The following is a 22,588-nucleotide window of genomic DNA, read 5'->3' as shown; positions in this document are numbered from 1 at the left end:
TCCTTCCCGGAGCATGCATCTGAGACTATAGGATGCCCCAGGTGATCTCAGGAGCCAATGCAGAATTTCTGAGGCCGAGCCGGAGGCTGGTACTGTGATAGATGATCATTTGAAAGCTAGCCAGTAACCCCTGTGCCAGTGACAGCAGCAAAGAGCACTTCCTCTGCCACTGGCTTCTGTAGAGATCCCCCATCTCTCCTGCTCTGCTCAGGCCCTCTCAGGGTCTGCAGGGGACAGGACAGCCAGCGGCATGTTCTTGGTCTGATGTGTAAATGCTTCTGGAGCTCACAGGGCACTCCTCCTGCATACAGGGCTCCTGATGGCTCCAGGTGAGGGCTTGGCTGGTTGTCAGCCTTGCCATGTCTCTAAGAGACAAAGGCACTAAGAAGTGACCCTCCAGAGGGAAGTCTGTAGCTGCCTGTGGGTAGGTACCACTGGGCCTGTGTATCAAGAGACCAAGGAAAGACAAAGAAACATTTCCTAGGTAAGGGCTTGCCTAAAGGAGGCCAGTGAGCCTGTCACCCTGAGGCCATTCCCTCGGAGAAGGCATCACCTTTTCTGACTAAGGCTACCTCCTGGGGATAGCCTCTACATGACCTGGCTTCTAACCCTGGCTAGAAGATGGGCTGGAATTTATGGAGCTTTTCCTCCACCTTCTGGGGAGGCTTCCATACTCTCACCTCAGTCTCAAGCAGAGAGTCTGGACCTCACATGGGGGTCCACACCCACTCCTGGGAGGGCCTACCCAAACCCCAGGCTCTGTTCCAGGCCCAGTAGCTGCAGCAGAAAGGGAAGAATGTACTAGTTCCCTGCCAGAGGGGGAGGGTGCTTCCCATTTGGCAGCAGCACACCCTCAGGAGTAGGGACACAAAGCAGGCATTTAGGGCACCCTCAAAGGCAGCCCAGACCACAGGGCTGGGAGCAGCTCCAAGGTCTCCTCCCTGAGAAGAATGACAAATACCATCTCCTTCCCCTCCCCTTGGATCCCTATCCTGGTCAAAGAACGTATGGGCAAGCTAAGGGGCAGTGTCCAAGAGCTTGTATGCCTGCCAGCCAGCAGCAGCTTGGAGAATGGAAGGGTTTTTCTGTTCACAGAAGTGAGTCCTCCCAGCCAGAGGACAAGCTGTTAGCATTAGGGAGCTGTGCCTGGCTGGCCGTGTAGGGCCCTTCCCATTAGAAGCAGGGACTATCCAGCTCAGTGGTGAGGACTTATATTTGGCCCAAGGAACATGAAGGAATGGCAAACTACATGGACACAGGTACCACCGTGTGCCAGCTCCTGCCTTGAATATGTCCTAACAGGGCCAGCAACACAGGATAACTGTGGTCTCCAGTGCCTCAGGAACAGCAGAACAAACTTCAAGTACTCACCTTTCCTCACTCCTACCCTGCTTCAGGCCTGGTCAGGAAGGTCAGGAGAGGATGCAGGGAGAAGGCCGCCAACCCAGTCTCTGAGTGGCTGAGGTCTTTCCATTTCTCCTTGGCGCACCTGCACCAGGTCTCCCAGCCCCTTGCCTCAGGCCTGCAATTCCTTCCCGTGCTGGACATATACGTGCCTTTCTAGAATTCCTTCAGTGGTTTCCTTCTTGAAACGACTTACCAGGTCTGTTGAAGACTGACCCCAACATATCTCTCAGGCCTGCAGACTTGGCCTATGCCGGTCCCTCTGCTACAAAGCTTTCCCCTTTGTTTCCTTGAGGTTCAGTTGGCATACTCAGCTTTATTCTTCGGACCAACACTAATTGCCCATACGAGAGTGGTGTGCTCATTAGAACAGTGGTTCTCAATCTGTGGGTCGTGACCCCTGGAGGGTTGAACAACCCTTTCACAGGGGTCGCCTAAGACCATTGGAAAACAGATATTTACATAATGATTCATAACAGTAGCAAAAATACAGTTATGAAGTAGCAATGAGAATAAATTTATGGTTGGGGTCACCACAACATGAGGAACTGTGTTGAGGGTCACAGCATTAAGAAGGCTGAGAAGCACTGCACTGGAATGTGAGCTCTCTCAGAGGGACAGTGACTACTTCCTAGTCATCTCTGTATTTCTCGTACCCGGCCAAAAGCTCTGAACAGACTAGGAACTTAGTGTCTGAGGTTCGCACGAGCAAACAAATGAATAGCTACATCACTTACAGGAGCCGTGTCCCACTGCAAAAAGGTCCTTGTACTTTGGATTCCTGCAAAAGAAATGTGAACTCACTGGACAGGAAACAGATGTGGCCCTCCCATGATTATGAACTTCCCCATGGGCACTGGTGACTAAATGCACTGCAGACAACCACTGTCAAGCTTAGATCCTTAATAGCAGACATTAGATAATCCTGAAGTCCTATTAGAATCCAGGTCCTATTTCCCCCCTCCTTTGTCACATGTCACACTCGAGATATAAAGTGCAATAGAAGGGCCATATGAATGGATCAGGACTTGGCACACAGTGGGTGCTCTGGGGCCCTAGATTCTCTGCAATATCTGTACTCACCAGCAGAGGGCGGTGACGGCCAGGCGCTTGGCTTTGTCATTTTGAAACTTCCAGAGAGGCAGCAGCGTACCCTCCTGGTCCCTGTATTCATCAGCAGCATCCTCATAGTACTTAAAATCTTAAACACAAACAGATACAATCAGCCAGGAGCTGCTGCTTTGTAGCAAATCGATACCTCCTTGGGCAATACAATGAGCCTCTTTGTGTTTGGGGCTGGAAATAATAGTGGTACCCATCTCAAAGGACTATTGTGAGAATATAGGTTGAGTTTAATATATGCAAAGTACTTAGAAAAAGGCCTGGCACATAAGTTCTCCCTGTATATTAGTTGTTGGGGGGAAATTACAGTAATGCATCCATATGTGCGTGGACAGAATCCCAGGTTGCATCTCTCATCCTTGTGAGCTTTCTCAGTGCTTCGGAAGCTCAAATCACAGCAACCAGATTTCAAAGGTTCAGCTGCCAGAGGCTGATTAATAGTTCTATTCATTCTGCCTCCTGGATTCCTAAAACACAGCCCGACTTTATACTCTCTGCCAAGCCTCACTGTGATGAAGCCACCTGGACACTCCTCCATGGATTCCCAACACTCAGCTTCGTCCTCAAAGTCCTCTCCCATTCTCACTAAGCTAGCCAGAAGCCTCACCTTTCCATTTACCTAAACTGGGAGGCTGGGGAACCCTTGACTGATACCTTTCTACACTTTCTTCTATTTTCCTCCTGCCTTTTTAAATCCCTTAAAAAAAAAAAAAAAACCCCATAGCTACTACTACCTAGGTTGAGATCCCTAAGCCCATCTCCTGACTATCATATTCTTCAAATTGGTCTCCCCACCTCCTCCCATAACCACCCTTTCAGTCCATGCTTTCCAGGGCCAGCAGAGCAATAGCAAACTGCCTCTTCACCGTGCCACTCAGCCCATGTCGCTGAAACTTCTCGTGGCTCTCCTTGAACAAGGTTCTCTGATCAGATCAGATCTTGGCCCCTGGCCACCACCTGACATCCTCTCTGACCAGGTGCTCTTATGTTCCCTTGTGCTGGTCCATGTCTAGGAAAGCATTGACTTACCTGGCTGACTCCTACTTGTTCTTTATCTGATTTAACATCCCCCTTTTCTATGGGGTCTTCATTTTCCTGTTGCAAGACCACAGCATGTGTTGCTTATCAACTTTGTCAAGAGAGTTTTGCAGAGGAGTGTGGCATAATTTGGAAGAGAGGGAGGGAGGGAAGGAGGGAGGGAGGAAGGAAGGGAGGGAGGGAATCTGTACATGGCAACTAGAGGGTCTGTAACCTATTATCACTATATTACCCAAGCTGAGCTTAAGTGATCCTCCAGCCTCAGCCCTCTACATAGCTAGTGCTACAGGCATGTGCCACTGCACTTTATTTTTCACTATGTTACTCGGGCTGGCCTGGAACTCATGGTCATCTTCCTGTTTCAACAACCTGAATGCTGCCAAGTTCAGGTATGAACCACCACACCTGCATACCTGGCTCTTTCAAGTAGAGTTAATTTGTCTATTTACGTCCTGCCTCTCCTCCACTGAGATATCTGTCCGTCTTTTGTTTTTCGAGACAGGGTTTCACTGTGTAGCTTTGGAGCCTGTCCTAGAACTCACTGAGATCTGCCTGCCTCTGCCTCCCAAGTGCTAGGATCAAAAGTGTGTGCCATGACCGCCTGACACATCTTTTTTCCTGACTTCAAGGCTGCACAGCTCCTAGAGGGCCTGTGTCCCCAGTGCATGGTCCAAGGACAGCCACAGAGCAGAGACCCAAAGTCAGATGGGAAGTGGTTCTGTCTTCTTTCAAGTAGGATGGCTAATTAGAGGGACTCTCTAACTCTGCAACTCTGCACAGCTGGAGACACGCCCAGGCGTTGCCCAGACTGTCCCATAATGCCCCATACCGTGAGGCTATTGTAGGACTACATCCAAACCTCAAAACTGTCTTGGAACAAAAAAAAAAAAAAAAAAAAAAAAAAAAAAAGAAAGAAAGAAAGGAAGGAAGAAAGAAAGAAAAAAGAAGAAAATTTGAGTGGTCAGAAAGGTGTGAGCCTTGATCACATCAAGATTCCTGAGCTTGGGGGAGCTCTGAAAATTCCTCACTTTAGAGCGGGATTAATTGGTAACACTTCTTTATTTTTATTTCTCCTTCATGATTGCACTTTCCCAAAGGGAAAACACTGTGCAATTAAAAAAAATCAAACTTTAATGCATTTTTATGCGACTGTGTTCTTATAAATGAAAGCAGTTCACAAGGCCAATTTCTCTGTGGATATTAATCAGGTTTGCAGCCCTGTGGCGGGCCACTTGCAGAGGCTGGGTCTCAGGAAGCCATGCTGTGTGAGTGACAAATTCATTCACAGCTGCTGTGTACTTTGACAGCTTTGAAAAGCACTCAAGGTCGTTTTCCAGCCCCAACGATAACGAGGGGGCTTGTTTAGGCTGCTGGTCTTGGCAGCCTTAGTTGTGTGTCCCACGGGTGAGCAATGAGCATCAAGTCACCAAGAAGGGCCCGAGGCTGTCAGCAAAGGAGACCAGCCAGCAACATGGCGTTGCCAACTCTGGGGAGGCAGCTGCTCCACATAAATGCACAACCTCTTAGGGAAATACAAGCCACTTGGGGATGTGCTGTTCATAGCATGGGAAGGATTCCGTTTCCTTGGCACTGTCAGACACCAGAATTTCCCAGGCCCCCAGGATTGAAGCATTTCTGAATCAATTTCTATCTTCACCTCGTAACTAATTAATTGCTAGGATAGATCTATTGAGTGTGTTCATTTGAAATGCCTCCTCCACCTCAATGGCTCTGTGGTGACGTGGTTAGTCAACAAACTTGCCAGGGGCCAGTGTTCGAGATCTGGTTCAGCCACTCACAGCTCCCACTGGCTGTGATTTTGGGCAAGAAGTAACATATTAACTTGGGGTTCTCGTCTATAAAATGGGGATAATAATGTTATTCACATCCCCGGAAAGCTGTTTGTGAATGTAAAATGCTGTGCCCACACTGTACAGCACAATGCCTGGCACCCAGGCCCTGCGAGGTGCTTGCTTTTCCACTCTTACAGTCTCTCTGTTCCAGCCCGTGCCACCCCATACCTTCACTTAGGTCCCTGAATTCTGACCAGTCACATCCTCCCCCAGCTCCATTTTCATTGGGCTTTGCTCTGCCTGGGGCCTAGCAGGTATCAGGCCCCAGCCCTCTTCATCCTGAATTCTCGCCATTTCCCAAAGCTACCGTTTGGGTCCTCGAGTCTGCTGCCCCTTCTTCCCAGAGTGAATTCCTACTCATTCTCGATGCCAAGTCACTGCTCACGCCATTCTCTGCTGAGAACACCCTCCCCCTCCTACACCTGCTTGTCCCTGCCACCCAGTCCAGCGCTCCCTGAGGCCCTCCTTGACCATTCCCGTGCATCCCATATTTATTTTCCTCCTCTTCTTTTTGTTTTTGTTTGTTTTTTGAAGACAGAGTTTCTCTGTGTAGCCATGGCTGTCCTATTCGTTCTGTAGGACAAACTGGCCTTGAACTCAGAAAGAGCCACATGTCTCTACTTCCCAATTGCTGAGATTAAAGGTGTGCATACATCACCTTTACCTGGCTATTTTTCTCTTCTTTAGGAGGCCCCAGAGAAGTTCATCTCCCACAAATTCTAGTGTTACCATCTCCAAGTCAACTGAGTGGAGACACAAGAGAAAGACCTAAATTTGGGTTCTTTTTGCTGCTCCCTGGTCAGGCAGCTTTGGCCTTTGCTGTTCATATGTGAAATCAGAGTGATTGTCCTTTCTCTGGTTGCTTCCCAGGACTGTTGGGAATATGGCATTGGATTACTATTCTGCAGGTCATTTTTGCTGCATCTCGTCACTGCACCCACGGTTTTTTACGTCGTCATTCATGGTGGACTTGCATCTTAACCTCTTCAGCAACATCCAGAGGAGGAAAGAAGGTGGTTGTTGTTTTATCTTCCTCTTCTCTATAGGACTTAGCATGGAACACTCAAACACTAGTCTTTTGTGAAGGATTTTAAATACTATTTCGGAGACTGAAAAATTGGCTCACAGTTAAGAGCACTTGCAGAAAGGGTTTTGATTCCCAGTAGCTGTAAGGCAGTTCACAAGAGTCGGCAACACCAGTTCCAGGAGATCTATGCCCTCTTCTGGCCTCTGTGAGCAAGGCACACATGAAGTGCACATTCAGACAAGCAGGTGCAGTAGCACACGCACGCGCGCGCGCACACACACACACCCCCCTAATGAAAACCACTATCCCCTTAAGTCTTACCTTGAGCAACATCATCATACGTATTTTGGTTGACCATTCGCTCCACAATTTTAGCAGCTTGGGACACTTTGGTGATATCATCACTCTGTGGGATACAAATGTCACAAGTCCTCATCAGTCATATGCCTGAGCCAAAGCCGAGATTTGCCATTGGTTCAGCAATATAACCCCGTGGTTACCTATCCCAAAGGCTCAGAATCGACTCCCAGCTCAATTTCCCACTACCACCACATTCTGAGAGCCCTTTCCTCACAGGTGCACAAAGAACTGAGTGGATATATCTGGTCCCTGGATAAAGTTGCTTCTCCCTCTTCCATCCAGTTTGTTTTGGGAAAGGCACTGAACAGAGCCCAGGAAGGTATTGGTGGGCAAAGTGCTTAAGGACCTGTTAGAGGCTTTGGTGGGACAGAGAGGCTTTCTCAGATCAGGGAATGAACAGATCTCCATAAAAGGCCTCAGGGTTCACCCAGTCCAAACTCCTTATTTATTTAGTTTCAGGCTGAGGGAGTCACAGAGGCCCGAACAGGGAGAGATAAGCTCCAGGTGGGAATGCAAGGCAGAACTGAGCCGTCTAGCCCAGGGCTCTTCCCAGACCACAGATAAAGCAGCAAGTTAACCCTGGAAAAAAAGACTCCCTCTGAATGCAGAAGCAACTTCCATAAACATGTAAACTGTTTGGCAAGTTAACAGAGAACATGAAGTTTCGGGTTGGCAAGAAAAGCCCAGGGAGGGGGAGAGATAATGGCCCAGCAGTTAAGAGCACTTACTGCTCTTGCACAAGACTCAAGTTCCACTCCCAGCACACATTCTGGGTGGCTCACAACAGCCTGCAACTCCAGCTCCAGAGGACTCCAAGGGCACCACATTCAAATGCATATAACCCTCTCCCCCCCATATACACAAAATTAAAAATACTAAAAGTAAGTCTTTAAAAAAAAGAAAAGAGCAAAGAGTGTGGGGGAGTGGCTGGAGGGAACAAGCAGAATGTGTAACCAGACAGTGACCATGGTTTGGACATGGGGATCCTGGAGATTAGTACTGCTGGGAGAGACCCACATATTGGGCTGTGATTAAGAGACTAGGTTCTGGGGCTGGCAAGATGGCTTAGTGGGTAGAGTCTGAAGATCTGAGTTCATCCCCAGGACTCACATGGTAGAGGGAGAGAAACAATTCCCACAAGTTAACTTCTGACCTCCACACATGCTGTGGCTCATGTGAGACCTCTTTCCACAAATTAAATAAACTCTTAAGTAAAATTACACAGATGTGTAATTCTTTCCTAGTTGGATGCAACTCTGAGCAAGTCACTTTGATTCTCTGAGTCTCAGAGTCTCGTGGCACAGTAAGGGGTAAGGGCGGGAGGGCAGCCTCTCACTCAGAGCCCACTGTGGGGAGTAAACAACAAGGCACGTGCTGATTTGACTCGCCCCCCCCCCCCCCCGCAGCGGTGCAGTCAGGACAGTTGAGTGTGGAGGCTCACACATTGGCATCTGGGAATGGCTCTTCAAGGGCTCTTCACCGCTCTTCAGACTGACTCTATTTATCTTGGAGAGCTTGGCAAGGAGGGGCAGATGCTGGAGTCTGTAAATACAGTGCTCAGAGTTCACCTGCTCCCAGATGACCCTCCCTCTTCCTGACCCACACACAGCACAACCTCTCCTTTTATAGCTTTGGAGTGAGCATGACTGTTCCTATGTGAAGCAACATTTGCTGTGGACAGATAGCCAATTAACTGACATCAGCTTCTCTCTGTCCCCTAGCCACAAGGAGCTACATACCTGAAGACAACCCCTCTGATGCTGCGTGATGGTACCTCATTTCCCCATGTCAACACTCCCTACAGCGATCTCTCCCAAGCTCCACCAGCCTTGGTGTGGCATATTGCTAACAGTGATGATTCTAGTACTGTGCGTACATATTCTTGTGGGTTTGCTTAACAATTTTGCAAAATATGATGTCATTAAAATGGTTGTACACTTGGGGAAACCGGGGCTTCAGAAAGCTCCAGCTCATGTTATCAAAGCCAGACTCAAATCACTAGTCTGTGGGCTTCAGAACCCATGTTCTTGTCCCTACTCAGTCTAACTACATTATCATTGTCCTAGGAGATGAAGGACCCTAGATGTAGCTATTATTGTTATGATAAAGTGCAAGGAAGACATTGGCAGATTCCGTGGCAGGCGAGGGTGCCTGAGGCAGAGGGACAAACATGCCAGGCAGACAGAGCTTAGTGAGAAGTTTTAGTAGAAAGGGAAAGGGGAGGGGGAAGGAAAGATAAAAGAGGTAAAGAGACACAGAGACAGAGAGAGGACAGAAGAAAAGAGGGAGACAGGAAAAGTCCTGTCTGTCCCAGGGGAACAGCGGAAAAGAGTGTAAATGGGCAGAGGTCTTTCTTTTAAAGGGTCCTTTGCATCTGGTGCAGACTAGCAACCATGGGCAGACCAGAATACTGCCTGAGTGCATTCTGCCAAGTGACAGGGGCAGGCCAGCGTAATGCCTGAATCCTTACAGATATTACCTCAATTGGTCTAGATGCCATGCTCCTGGGGTAGCCATATCTTTTTAAGGGTCCTGACTGAACTTGTGGTTTTTGATCTCACTTCCCTAGGCCTTCCAAATCTAAGCTTGCATTCATTTTTGTGTATTCAGCCAAGTCAATAATGAGCCTGAGACCTGAGATCCATTACTGGAGACCTTCTTGTAGGGTATCATGAACTTAATCTCTTTTCTCCCTGCCCACACCTGAGCTTTTTACCAACCTAAATAGACAGAAGTCTTTGAGGAAATGGTGTTTCTCTGCTCAGGCTCTAGGCCTGGGCAAAGGAGAAGGTGCTACCACTTTCATTCTGTTTTGCAGAAGGTCTGACTCAGTACTTGGCATCCCCAGCTAGAATGGAACTCCTTTGGGGAGAGGGTTCTTATCAAGGTACTCGCCCAGGAATGGATATACATCATGCCCCCCTCCTCCATGTCCTGCCTTAGTGTGGCTTCTTGGCATAGAAGGTCAGAATCTGCCTATATCCCTATTTTCCATGGCAACAAAGCTGGAAGAACTCAGTGTGAGAGGGAGTGTTATACACCAGCTTTGGCAGACTTTAGGTACCACATCAGTTTTCAGTCTCAGAGTCTTCTGCTGGTTTCTGAGGTCTTCTGCCATTATGAGTCCCAGAAGTGCCAATAGCCCAAACTCTGACGAGCCTAAGCCTAAGCCAGGCCAGAGCCTCCTCTAAGGAACGGTGCAAGGGAGCCCTTAAGGCAGGGGCACTATCCCATCCGTAATTCAAACAAACTGAAAGATAAAGTCTATTAAGCCATAGCAAGGGACCCTCAAACATCCCTTCAAATGTGACAGCGGGGTCATGGAACAGGGTAAGAGGATGTGGACACAGCTTGGATAAAGAAAACAGAACTTTAACTGAGCTGGGTTTTAGTGTGGTTAAAAAGGAGCAGAGACATTTTAGTGTAAGGAGCCCTGGGCGCTCTCCAAAGTGCTGAAACCAGCCCCTAGCTTCTTGTGACCCTCTTCCAAGGCAGGTCACACCCATAGGATCTCCACTCTGGAACTCCATCTCCTGACCCAGGATTTCTCTCTGCTGCAGGAATAAATGAGGTTCTCCAGCATTTCATGTGGTGATCTCTCCCATGCCATTGTCCCATGGTTATATCACTTTACTCTATGTTGATCCCTAAATTTCTGCAAGGCTGCAGTGTTCTAAGTCCCCAACCATGGCCTTTCTAAAGCTCCCACTTGTTTCCTATGGTCAGTCCAAATCAAAGTGGCTGCATCTATGACCTGATGTTGATGGTATCTAGGATAAACTTTTGACTGGATCCTGGCCCTGAAGACTCACTGACCTAGTTTCGTTTCTGTTGCTGTGATAAAAATATCCTGACAAAAGCAACTTAGGGGAATAATGGTTTATTTTAGCTCAGAATTCCAGGTTACAGTCCATCATAGTGGGAAATCCAAGGCAGCAAGAACTTGAGGTAGCTGTCACCTCACAGTCAGGGGAGAGGGGCAATGAATGCATGTGTGCTTAATACTCAGCTCACTTTCTCCACTTTTATGCAACTAAGTATCCAAACCCAGGGAAAAGAACCGCCCCCAGTGGGTTGGGTCTTCCCTTATCAATTAATGTAACCATGGCAACTCCCACAGACACACCCAAAGGCCAATCTGATCTACACAGTCTCCCCCCACCTTGAGACTTCTTCCCAGATGATTCTAGATCATGTCAAGGTGAAAACTAAAAATCAACCACCTCACTCACTTTAACTATTAAATGCAATTAAATCCAAGACTGAAGACAGAACTCAACTCACCCTAAACTCAATGGACAGCACCTTATCCTTAAATCCCACCCCTACCACACACAGACTTGGTAACTTTCTGCCATGCAGATAATGCAGACTTTTCAAGAAAGGCCATCCTGGACCAGTGATTTCCAAACCCTTCTCACCTTCAGAATATCAATTAGAGGAAGGTGTGGGATGCCAGGGACAATTCTAGCTATCATTACATCTTCTCCTGAGGTAAGGAATTATACCTCAAAGTCAGCCTCTTGAAGTCCTTCTATATAGCCAAGCTTCTATCTACCTCTAGCCCAAGGTCCCACTCAGACATTCTGTGTTGAACTGTAGACACCCCACCAAACCTGGGACTCCATAGATGTCAGTTTCCTCATGGCCATCTTCTCTGTTTTCTTAGCCACTGGAGTCTTTGCTTTCTCCTTCTCTTTGGTCTTTTCCTGTTTCTCAAGCTCATCTACATAGGCATCATAGATTTCCCACTAGGCAAGAACAAGACAGGACAGTCACCACAGGACACAGCTTCCACTCAGCCAGCTCTTCAGCCTGCAGGAGTTGGTGGCATTACCCTTGTCAAGTGTCTCTATAGCACCCTCTAGTCATTGTAATTACATGTTCAAAGTCTGTCTTTCCTGCTAATCACCCACTCTAGAACAGGAAGGAAGGAGTTTCCAGGGTTCCTCAGAGCTAGTCTTATCCACCTTGAAGCACAGGGTCTGAATCTTAAGCTGGAGATCAGTGAATATTGTTCTAGGTTCCAACCCCTAGAGAAAATGTGCAACCACTAGGTAATTAACAATTTGTTGGAGACTGAATTAAACATTAAAATACTTAAAAAAAAAAAAACTCTTCCTCAGGTTGGTGAAATAGCTCAGAAATTAAAGACCCTTTCCAGCAAGCCTGATGACCTGAGTTCAGTCCCTGGCACCCATATGGTGGCAAGAAAATGAAAACTGACTCCTGCAAGCTGTCCTCTGACCTCCATGCATCACACATACACACACACACACACACACACAGAGAGAGAGAGAGAGAGAGAGAGAGAGAGAGAGAGTTAATGGGGAAAATGTCTGCCTCTGTGAAAACGGGATAAAATATTGGCTGAAGTTGGCCATCTACTTCACTGCCCACATCTCAAGATTAAAAGGAGATAAATAGATACTCTGCCAACTGGACCTGAAGAAAGAAAAGCCCAAGGGCTGTAGCAGAAGCAGCAGCTAGGATCTGGGGCTGGGCAAATGCTGCAGCTCACACGGACTGCTTCCCAACTGGGCAGTCACTGCCACCTGGAGGCCAGATAGGCACACCTTACATTTAAAACTTCACCCAGAGGCAGCTGCCTCTCTGCATGGCACTTCAGCCTTTGTTATCTCACTCAGAGCCTCTAACACCTCTGTGGGGCAGTTTATCATCCTTTATGGACAAAGAATGAAACAGAAGGATTAAGAAAGAAGTGACGCATTCTGTGCCCAGGATCTCACGGTAGGGATAGCAGAGCTTGGGCCTGATCCGAGCACCAGATCCTGTCCAAGTCAGCACCGCCAGCCACGAGGGCTTCATGGGAAGGAAGAGGGTCTGCAAGAATGCAAAGGCTGCTGTGAAGGCAGTCAGGATGTTGGGACTTTAAAGTCAGTTACAGAGTACCACAGGCTGGCCCCCTGGGGTCCATGGGAACAAGTGTTCTCCCATGCTCTGGTGAAGGCTCCAGAATCATGCCTCCAGCGTAAACAGCCTTGCACCAGGGTCATGTAGCTGGTCCAGAGCTCACTACTGGGGACCTACTGTGTGTGATGTGCCCTGTGTTCAGGACTAAGTGCTCAGGATGATGTTCTGGGAGATGGATGGGTAATTAAGGTCGACTGGCAGAGAAACCCATAGCCACGCCAGTCTCCTCTGTGGGAGTGTGCAGATGGGAACAGTTTCCAGGCTGAACCAGGGTCTTACCTGATTGGCTGTGGCTGAAAAGTTTGTTCTCGGTGGAGGCTCCATCTGGCATTCTCGATCCTAGAGAAGAGCGACGAGAGGAGATCCATAGATGACCTCACCTCCCTATCACTTAACCCAAAGTGCATCTTTAAAAGAAACATTTTAGTTGGAGTGGAGGAAGGGGTGGAGGAAGAGAGCTGGGGAAGAAAAGAAGGGCCCATTGAAAGACTGAACTATTCAAATCCCACATTTGTTTTTCCATTCTGGCCTCCTTCATTAGCCTAAGCTGGAGAGCAAGGGCAGTGAAGATCAATTATGCCAGTTTTTAATCAAGAAAAGGTCCAGGTGAGGGATGGACAGACTTGCAAGAAGCCAGCCTGTCACCAGCCTCCAGACACAATGCACAGAGGCCAGCTTCCTACAAGCCCCGGGGCTAATTTCCCATACATGGGAAGGCTTCTCCCCAAAAATGGGGTCTCTGCATCCAGGAGTGTAAGTTGCTCCCTCCCAATTATGTATAACCCCAACTATCCAACATCAGCCTCAGGACCACACAGGATGATGAGGTGCTACTCAAGACTGACCCTGGAGATCTTGCTCTCCATCATAGATGCACTACTGTAGGACACTCACGTGACCCTGCCTCGCCTAAAACCCTGGCAGGGGTTTCTCACCTGGTAGCTGACCTGCACAGAGACCATCAACACCCCTTATATTGTTTCAAGACTCCCCACACCCCAGGCACACTGTGGCCATGATTTCTACTCCCTCCTCCCCATCTAGCCTAAATCTCCACCTCTCCATGCAGTCTGAGGGCTCTGGCCTTCCTCTAATAACTAGATTGCGTATAGGGACTTGAACACAGGGTCTTGAATGCATGTTCCAGTTCTCCTTGGAGAGAGAAACTGTGGTCTGTCCTGCACCCCCCCACAGGCTCAGGTTTGCAAGGATTGGTCTCAGGCCCATGTCTGCCTTGCCACTGCATAGCACAGAGCTTCAAAGTAAAAGGATGTGGTGGGGGATCTGCCTGGGGGAGGGGTGTGGCAGGGGATCTACCCGGAGGGGGTTGTTGAAGGTCTGTGATGCTCTCTCGCTGAAGTTAAACTGGTTGGTGAGTTTTCGTTCCTTGGGCTGCACAGGAGTCATGAGCTCTTCTTCAATCACTTTTTCAGTTGTCTGGAAATAAAGGTCAGAAGGGCCAGGGCTTAACTGTGGAAGACAGGAGTAAGGGGAAGGAATCCCTGACCCGGTAGGATAGGGTCAGGCGAGAGGATATTGCCAGAGCATTGGCACATACAGCAAGCATCTACATCTTTTCTTCCCCATGTTGCCCCTAAAGCCTCTCCATCCACAGCTGATCTGGAATGGTGGGGACAAAGAGCAACACCATCGCACCTCTGCTGCAGCAGGCACGTCTGTCTGACTCCCTGCTTCTGTTTCTGCTTCTTTGGGCTCTTCATCTTCTTCGAGGACTTCTATGTCTGAAGTCACCACCTTGGCAGACTCCTGTGAGCCTTGACAGAGTATTGTTGCTGATGAGTTCAGGGTCCAAGCCGGCTCAGTCCCTGGCAGGGAGGATCATCTTCCTGCCTGTCAGACCCTGCTCCTTCCTTGGGCTCTCCATGACCCAGGTTAGCGCCCGGGCCTGTCTGGGACAGCTTGCTGTTGGACACCAGGAAAGTAAAGGTCTTGCAAAGCTCTGGAGGGTCCAACTCCTCAGAGTCCCAGGCTTGGGGCTGCAGCCTTAGGCTGTTCCACAATCCTACCTGCCACCAGCTCGTCCCGGAAGTGCTGTCGCCGTCCTTCATCTGAGTCTTTGGGAATCAGGTTTCCCACTTGGCTGAAGTGAACTGCCATTTGGTTCACAAAACCAATAAGTTTATATGTGCCTTCCTGAAAAGAGAGGAACTACATCACACCAAGGACCCAGCAAGGGATGGTGCCAGAATGTAGTCTGCCTTCATTTTCTAGAGGAATGGTTCTCAGCCTTCCTAACGCTGAGATCCTTTAATACAATTCCTCATGTTGTGGTGACCCCAACCATAAAGCTTTTCTAATTGTACTTCATAACTGTAATTTTACTACTGTTATGAATTGTAATGTAAATATTTGTGTTCTCCTATGGTCTGAGGTGACCCCTGTGAAAGGGTTGTTTGTCCCCAAAGGGTCTCTACCCACAGGTTGAGAACCACCGCTCAAACAAAAGTCAGCAGTTCACCTCTATCAAAGGAACTATGACTCCCAATCCTTAATGTTTCCACTGAATTTCTGCTTAAAGGAGAAAAGATGAAAGACAAATAAAATGAGATTTTTAAAAGTTCTCATCAAAGACTAGATATAGATATAGATATGTATAGATAGAGATAGAGATAGAGATAGAGATAGAGATAGAGATAGATATAGATATAGATATAGATATAGATTGAGGTTGGGTCTGACTATGTAGCCCATACTGGCCTGGATCTCTTTATGTGGGCCAGGTAGGCCTCAAACTCAGAGCCAAGCTCTGCCACCCAAGTGCTGGGATTAAAGGTGTGTGCCACCACACCAGTCTCAAAGCTTCAGGCTCCCAGCCTGAAGTAGCAGACCTTTACCCATTGCTGGTTCAGGTGCCTTGTCTCCTGCATCCAGGCCAAGGGTTCCCAGCTCACCTACCTCACTGCAGACCTTAGGCAGGTCAGACATAATTGTCCAACACACCTGGCATAGCCTCGACATAACACTTTAGTGGATGTCAGAGGGAACAGATCATCAGAGGCAACCAGATCTCTAGTCCCCCTATTTCTATCCAAGAGGACCACAGAGGTCCAGAGAAAGTTTGGGTTTGGCATTTGTCCAGGTCACATAGCAGACGAGAAGCAGGACTGGGCTTCAAGCCCAGAAAACTGTATTTGTTCATTCAACAAATAATTTCTGAGCAGCTATGACATGCCAAGTATTTTCTAGGTGCCCAGGATACAAAGCTGAGCAACAGCAGACACAGTTCCTGCTCTACAGAGCAGTGGTCTGCAGTTCCGGTGGATATCTTATTTATTAGCCTCCTAGCAACCCCAAATGGAGTTGGAGACCAGAGGCCCCTCCATTCTTTTAAAATAGTTCTGCTCAACCAGTTCACATCATATAGAAAATAATTATATTTGTGAGGCACCCTGATTTTTTTTTTTTCTAAATCTTGCTGGGAAGTGGTGGTGCATACTTTTAAGCCCAGCACTCAGGAGGCAGAGGCACAAAGATCTGAGTTTGAGACTAGCCTGGTCTACAGAATGAGTTCCAGGGCAGCTGGGGCTACACAGAGTCTGTCTCAAACAACAACAATGACAAAAACACAAAACAAAACTAAAGTCACTCAGATGGATAGGAGTGTGAAGCACAGTGGCTGAGAATGTGGTCTTGGTGGCTGAACTGGGTTCAAGTCCCTAGTCTGCCCCCTGTTATCTTCATGATCTCATCTTAAACCCTTCGTTTCTTCTTCTGTCAAATAAAATGACGATGTCCAGTTTGTAAGGCTGTGTAACTATTAACAATACTGAAAGCAGTCCATTAACACAATGCCTACCACGTAGTAAATGCCCAAGGACTGACCCTTAATGGGGCAGTAACCGAGAGTACGATGGAAATCCCCATGAGAATGAATGACCCATCCAGTTTTCTTCTAAGGCTTCACCTCCATCCTGTCCCCAACTGCTGACTGGGAACTTCCTCTTCAATTTAGAGGTAGAATTTGGATTCTTTAGCACATCAAGGGGAAGTAGCAGTTTTGGGACCTAAAATCGGGCCTTTCAGGACCACCAATATGGAGGCAGCTGTGTGGGAGAATGTGGGACGAAGAGATACTGAAAGCATAAATAAGGCGAGTTTCCTGGGCATCAGCTGGCAGTTCACTCAAAGGAGGAGCAAGAGAGGACCCTGGAGGGGAAAGGTAACACCTGCGGTATAGTGCACTTGCCACAGCCAGACCACTGCGTCCTGGCGGGACCCTATTGCTAATGTCAAAACAGGAGGCAGGAAGGTATAACATGACTTTGGGGAGGAAAGGAAGCTCCCTCCAAACTCTATAAGCTGCCCAAGGGGGGGGGGTCTTTAGCACATCTCTTGAATAGCATCTTTTAGGAAACACATCCAGATTTGCTTCAACGTCTGTGGAGGGGCTCACTACACAAGCTGAATAAGAAGCAGTATGTTCATGAAATTTCTCACAAGACACACACAGATGTTCATTATTTAGCAGCACTATTTAGAATTGCTCAAAGAAGAGACAATCCAAATGAAAGATATAGAAAATGCAGCATGGTCATAGAATGAAGTATTGTTTGGCAAGAGGAAGACATGAAGTATTGACATATGTATAACATGGACAACTGAAAACATCACGCTGAATGAAAGAAACCAGTCACAAAAGATTAGATGTGAGAGCATCCACCTCCTCACAAGTCCAGAACAGGCAAATCTAAAGACAAAAAAATTCACCCAATGCTTCCCAGGGCTGGGGGAGATGGAGGGGGACAGCTGTGAGGAATGGCATTTCCTGTGGAGGAAATGTTCTAAGGTTGGCATGGTGGTGCCCACCTGTAATCCTAGCACTCAGGAGTGAAGGTACAAAGACCAGGAATTCAAGACTCAGCTACACAGCAAGCTCAAGGTCAGCTTGGATTACACCAGGCTCTGTAAAGAAACAAAACTGGGACAAAAAAGTCTGGGAAGGGGTTGTGTTGAGAGTTGTACAATCTGTGAATAAGCTAAACCATTGCTGTAAGCATGGTGACATTCACCTGTAAAGCCAGAACTGGAGAAGCCGAGACTTTCGGGAGCTCTCAGGTTCAAGGTAGTTCAGGCTGTATATTGAGACCCTGACTCAAAGGTTAAACAAATAAAAAGCTGGGTGTCTTTCTCCCTGGAAAAGGACATAGGACAGGAGGTTTGCATTCCACCATTTTTTGAATATTTTGAAATTTGTACTATGGACTTTTGTTATATATTCAAATCTCCCCACACTCCTCTGTGTGTGTGTGTGGGGGGGTGGGTGGTGTGGGGTGTGTGTGGGGGTAGAGGTGTGTGTGTGAAAGTTTGTTTGTTGAGAAAGGGTCTGCCACATGGATATATCCTAAGCTGGCCTCAAACTTGCAGTGATCTTCCTGTTTCTGCCACCAAAGTGCTGGGATCACAGGTCTTAGCCACTACACCTGGCAAAAATTGTTTAAAATAAGCAATATAACCTTGCTGTAGAGTCAGACAAAATAGTTCAGATCTTGCTTTGAATGCAGGTTGTATGACTTTTGCCATTTGTTTTATGTACTTTAATATCAGAATCCACAAAAAGATGATGATAGATTCTATATCAAAGAAACTTGAGGGTTGCCTGTGATATTCTATGTAAAAATATTCCATACAGGATCTGACATTGGCACACAGTAGGAGTGGAACTGAAAGGCTCAAAGGCACTCTGAAATTCTCTCCAGTCCTTACAGGAGCTGACCTGCTGTGGCTTAAAACACAATGCCGTCTCTTATAAAGACTGTTGCTGCAGACGTGCCTACTAAAAACTTCCTCACATTGTGGTTACTGAGATGGCCCTGGGAGCCATCTACCTACCTGGCTAGCACATCAAGAGACTCTGTGCCCAGAGCCTATGGAAGTCCTCTCAGACGGGAAGGTTCTGTGTGGATATGAGGCCAATATCTCTTTCAGCGAGGACTCTATTCTACCCAGGTGTCTGGCTGGAGGAAAAGCTAGGCTTCTAATGATCCAATAGCTTGTGTTGGCAGAAAATGTGTTCTACATATTGGAAATATTGTAAAAATAATTTTCTAACCAAATGATTCATTATTCTTAAAAATAAAAATATACTGCCAGGTGGTAGTGGTATAAGCCTTTATCCCAGCACTCAGGAGACAGAGGCATTTGGATCTCTGTGAGTTCAAGGCCAACCTGATCTACAGAGCGAGTTCCAGGACAGCTAAAGCTGTTACACAGAGAAACCCTGTCTCAAAATAAAAAAAAAATAAATGAATAAAATAAAAAAATACATACCACAAAGCTGGAGTGTAGCTCGGTGGTGGAGCACTTGGTCAGTATGAGTGAAGCTCTGGGTTTCATAAATTCAGTTCCCAGCACCACAAGGAACAAACTCCTCCTCAGAGTACTGAGGGCTTCGCAATTAGTAAGACTTTAGGGAGATTCACTAAGAAATTTGAAAGGAGCCTTCAAGATGGCTTAGCAGATGGGGACACCTGCTGCCAAGCCTGCCAACCTCAGTTTGATCACTAGGCTCCACAGGGTGGAAAGAGAAGCAACTCTGAAAAGCTACCCTCTGACCACTGACCATGCACACTGTAACCCTGTCTCCCTTCTCCATTCTCTTCTCTGTTTTGTACACATGTGTGCTCTCTCTCTTTCTCTTTCTCTCTCTTTCTCCCTCTCCCCCTCTCTCAAATGTACCAAAATTTAAAAAAAAAATTCAAACATCTCTGGAATTCCATGTAAAGCCCCAGATTTCTAACCAAGGACCACCTTGAAAACTGGCCGGGGGCCTTTTACAATGTGCCCAGTCACTCTTGCTTCAAGAAGACATGAGGCCCTGCCCAGGAGGGTGACTTACTTTGAAGCTGTACCTCACAATGTTCTGGGGTGCATGTGGGTTGTTGGCTGTCAGGATGCGAGTGAACTCCTCCTTTAGCTCCTGAGGGAGAGAAACACCAAGAGAGTCAATGGTACAGCTCCTCCTGTCTCCTCTGAGGTTTGGGCCACCAGGGCACCTGCCAGCTCTGCTCGGGCTTTTAATTTTCTCTATGGAAGAACGCACATCTGAAGCAGGAGATAAAATGAGCAGGGAATGGTGTGTGCTCACTCACCGCATCAGTCAACTCCAGCTGGTCAGGGGGTCGAACTGTGGCTCTGGATTGGGACCATTCATCAGTCCCTTCTCCCACATCAGTCCCTGAATCTTCATCCTGAACAGAAAACACAATTGGCTCAGGAGTGTCCAATCTGCTCCAACAAGCAAGTGATGCTTCAGGAACCCCCTTTATTCATGAGTCCTCCCTGAAGCCAAGTTCTATCTGTTGTTCACAGAATAGAAAATGTCCAACTGACCACTCATGGAAGATTCCAAAAGGACTGCTGAGGCTGGGGTTCTCAGTGCCTGGGGGATCATAGCCACCTCTATCCCGGGGTCAGGGCTCACCTGAAACACTGTCATGGGACATTGTCTCTAACAGGGCATCAGAAGAACCAGCTCTTCCTATGCCTTCCACAAAGCCTAGAAGCTGAAGTCCAGGATCAGCTGCCAAAGGCTTTATACAATGTGCTTAGACAGCCAAAGAGAGCCCAAACTGTTCTCCAACTACCGCTGTCAACCAGATTTGTCCTTGGCCTTCCAATCTGCCACATCAAGATTATTTTTTTAAAAAATTACTCTTAAAACAAATACTGTCTTATACTTTGCTCCTTTAAGGCAAAAGAGTCAAGGATAGAAGCTCTGCATTGCTCAATAATGTTTAATGCCTTGCCAAGTAGCTATGGGGTATCTGAAATGCTCATCTTTAGCAACAATCAAGGACATTCAAAATGAAGCAATACTTTTTCTTCCATGACAAAACTGGAAAGCAAGAAGAGTCTCTAGTGTGGAAGGTAAGCTCCCAGAAACGGGCATAGCCTATCTAAAGAATAGTGTGGAAATATTTACCAAGCCAGATGGTGGTGGCGCATGTCTTTAGTACCAGCACTCAGGAGGCAGAGGCAGGTGGATCTCAGTAGATTCAAGGCCAGCCTGGTCTACAAAATAAGTTCCAGGACAGCCAGCGCTACACAGAGAAACCCTGACTCAAAAAAAATCAACTCCCTTGAAAAAAAGAAAAAGAAAATAACCAAAGCCGTGCCCAGAAATACAGGTAATTGCAGGTTGGTCATAATAGTGGAAAAGAGGAAATGGCCACATGTTTCGTCTAAAGTGAGGCAGTGGTCGGGCACTTATGGTATGGCCTTAGGGGACATGTGGTTAAATATTATGCAATAATTTTAAGTGATATAATAAAAGTATATTAGTAATGGAAAGTACTCTAAATGTTTATATGAGAAACAGGTCATAAAATAACACATACTGTTTTATTACATATATATATATATATATATGTATATATATATCCTTTATGTACATAAAAATATCTGGGAGGACATAACATTGCATGTTAAATAAAAGGTTGTCCTAGGGTAGTAGCTTAAACATAATTTTAAGATTCTTCTAGGTTGTTCAAATTTCATAAAAATGTATGGATAATTTTCCAATAGACAAAATGCCACTAACATCTTGTTTGGTGACTGGTGGTCTCAGCACTTACTCTTTTCCTGGCTCCTCTGGTCCCAGTGACACTCTAAAGGGAGGAAAAAAACAAAAGTCATAGGTGAGACAGCATAGGAACAGCATGGATTGTGACATAAGGAGTCTTCTTCCCAGGGACTTTGCAGCAAAGAGCGAGTAACCCAGGAAACTTAGCACTGGCAATTTCTTACTTGTAACTAGTTCAACAAATACATTTTAAAATAGTTTTATGTGCATTGATATGAGAGTGTCAGATTCCCTAGAACTGGAGTTACAGACAGTTGTGAGCTGCCATATGGGTGCTGGGAATTGAACCTGGGTCCTCTAGAAGAGCAATCAGTGCTCTTAACTGCTGAGCCATCTCTCCCGCCTCCAACAAACATTTTTACAGTATGTGCTGAGAGCCGAGGATGGAGCTTCGTTGGTAGAATGTTAATTGTTATGCATGAAACTCTGGATTAACTTTCTAGTAACACATAAAACCAGGATTGGTAGGCTGATGAGATGGCTCAGTGGGTAAAGGCACTTATTTATAAGGTTGGTGACCTGAGTTTAATCCCTGGAACCCACATGGTATAAGGAGGGAAGAGTCTCCCACTAACTGGCCTCTGACCTCCATATAGGTGCTGTGGTGTGTGCGCATGTGCACACACACTTGCACAGAACATAGTAACACTTTTGATTCCAGTACTCAGGAAACAGAGAAAAGTGGATCTTTGTGAGTTTGAGACAAGCCTGGAATACATAATGAGTTCTAGGCCAACCATGGCTACATAGTGGGGTTGTCAAAAAAAAAAAATCAAACAAACAAATGCAAAACAACAAACAGACATGGTACTGTACTCTCCGCACTGGGGAGATAATGGCAGGAAAATAAAGTATATACCAAACATTCAGCACTGAACTGGGTAATAATAGGGATTTCAAAGGCATCTTATGTTTATAAACTCTTGTTTGGGGTAAATATAAACCCTATGAGCAGATGTTTATTTGGTTGGAATACTACCATATCTGCAGCACCTGTCGTACCCAAGCACAGAAGGTACACACACAGCTGGCATACAGAGCAGATTAAAGAATTCCATCAAATCTCATGGGTGATGATAACCTTAGGGAAGGTTTTCCTCTCTGAGCTTCAGTGTCCTCATCAGCAAAAGGTACAGAATGGAACATGATAACCTCTGGTTCTATATGTTAAAACTTCATGTTCAGGGGCTGCCGTGGGAGGGGGAGCTGGAGAGATGCCTCAGTGGACAAGAGCACTGATTGCTCTTC

At 46.8% G+C, this 22,588-nt stretch overlaps 1 protein-coding gene across 3 annotated transcripts in view; it reads right to left on the bottom strand.

Annotated features, from left to right (window-relative positions):
• Dnai1 (dynein axonemal intermediate chain 1) overlaps window positions 1-22,588 on the bottom strand; it is a 68,607-nt gene that overhangs the window by 21,127 nt on the left and 24,892 nt on the right. For 2 of the 3 annotated variants that reach the window (XR_007834725.1, XM_051187567.1), the window contains exons 2-12: window positions 21,333-21,365; window positions 19,848-19,946; window positions 19,595-19,675; window positions 14,766-14,892; window positions 14,395-14,513; window positions 14,056-14,175; window positions 13,018-13,077; window positions 11,421-11,555; window positions 6,766-6,850; window positions 2,488-2,605; window positions 2,142-2,185 (exon numbers count right to left, since the gene is read on the bottom strand). Coding sequence is in view for 2 of the 3 variants with exons in the window: in XM_051187567.1 (XP_051043524.1) it covers window positions 2,142-2,185; window positions 2,488-2,605; window positions 6,766-6,850; window positions 11,421-11,555; window positions 13,018-13,077; window positions 14,056-14,175; window positions 14,395-14,513; window positions 14,766-14,892; window positions 19,595-19,675; window positions 19,848-19,946; window positions 21,333-21,365 (1,021 nt within the window). In the remaining variant the exon portion in view is untranslated. Of the gene's footprint in view, window positions 1-2,141; window positions 2,186-2,487; window positions 2,606-6,765; window positions 6,851-11,420; window positions 11,556-13,017; window positions 13,078-14,055; window positions 14,176-14,394; window positions 14,514-14,765; window positions 14,893-19,594; window positions 19,676-19,847; window positions 19,947-20,179; window positions 20,302-21,332; window positions 21,366-22,588 lie in introns of those variants that run through there. The other variant, XM_051187568.1, reaches the window with a different exon arrangement.

Source organism: Phodopus roborovskii, unplaced genomic scaffold (genome assembly GCF_943737965.1).
Source record: "Phodopus roborovskii unplaced genomic scaffold, PHOROB, whole genome shotgun sequence".
Classification (NCBI taxonomy): Eukaryota; Metazoa; Chordata; class Mammalia; order Rodentia; family Cricetidae; genus Phodopus; species Phodopus roborovskii.
The sequence above is the reverse complement of the archived record's forward strand: the minus strand, read 5'-3'. Positions and strand labels throughout refer to the sequence as shown.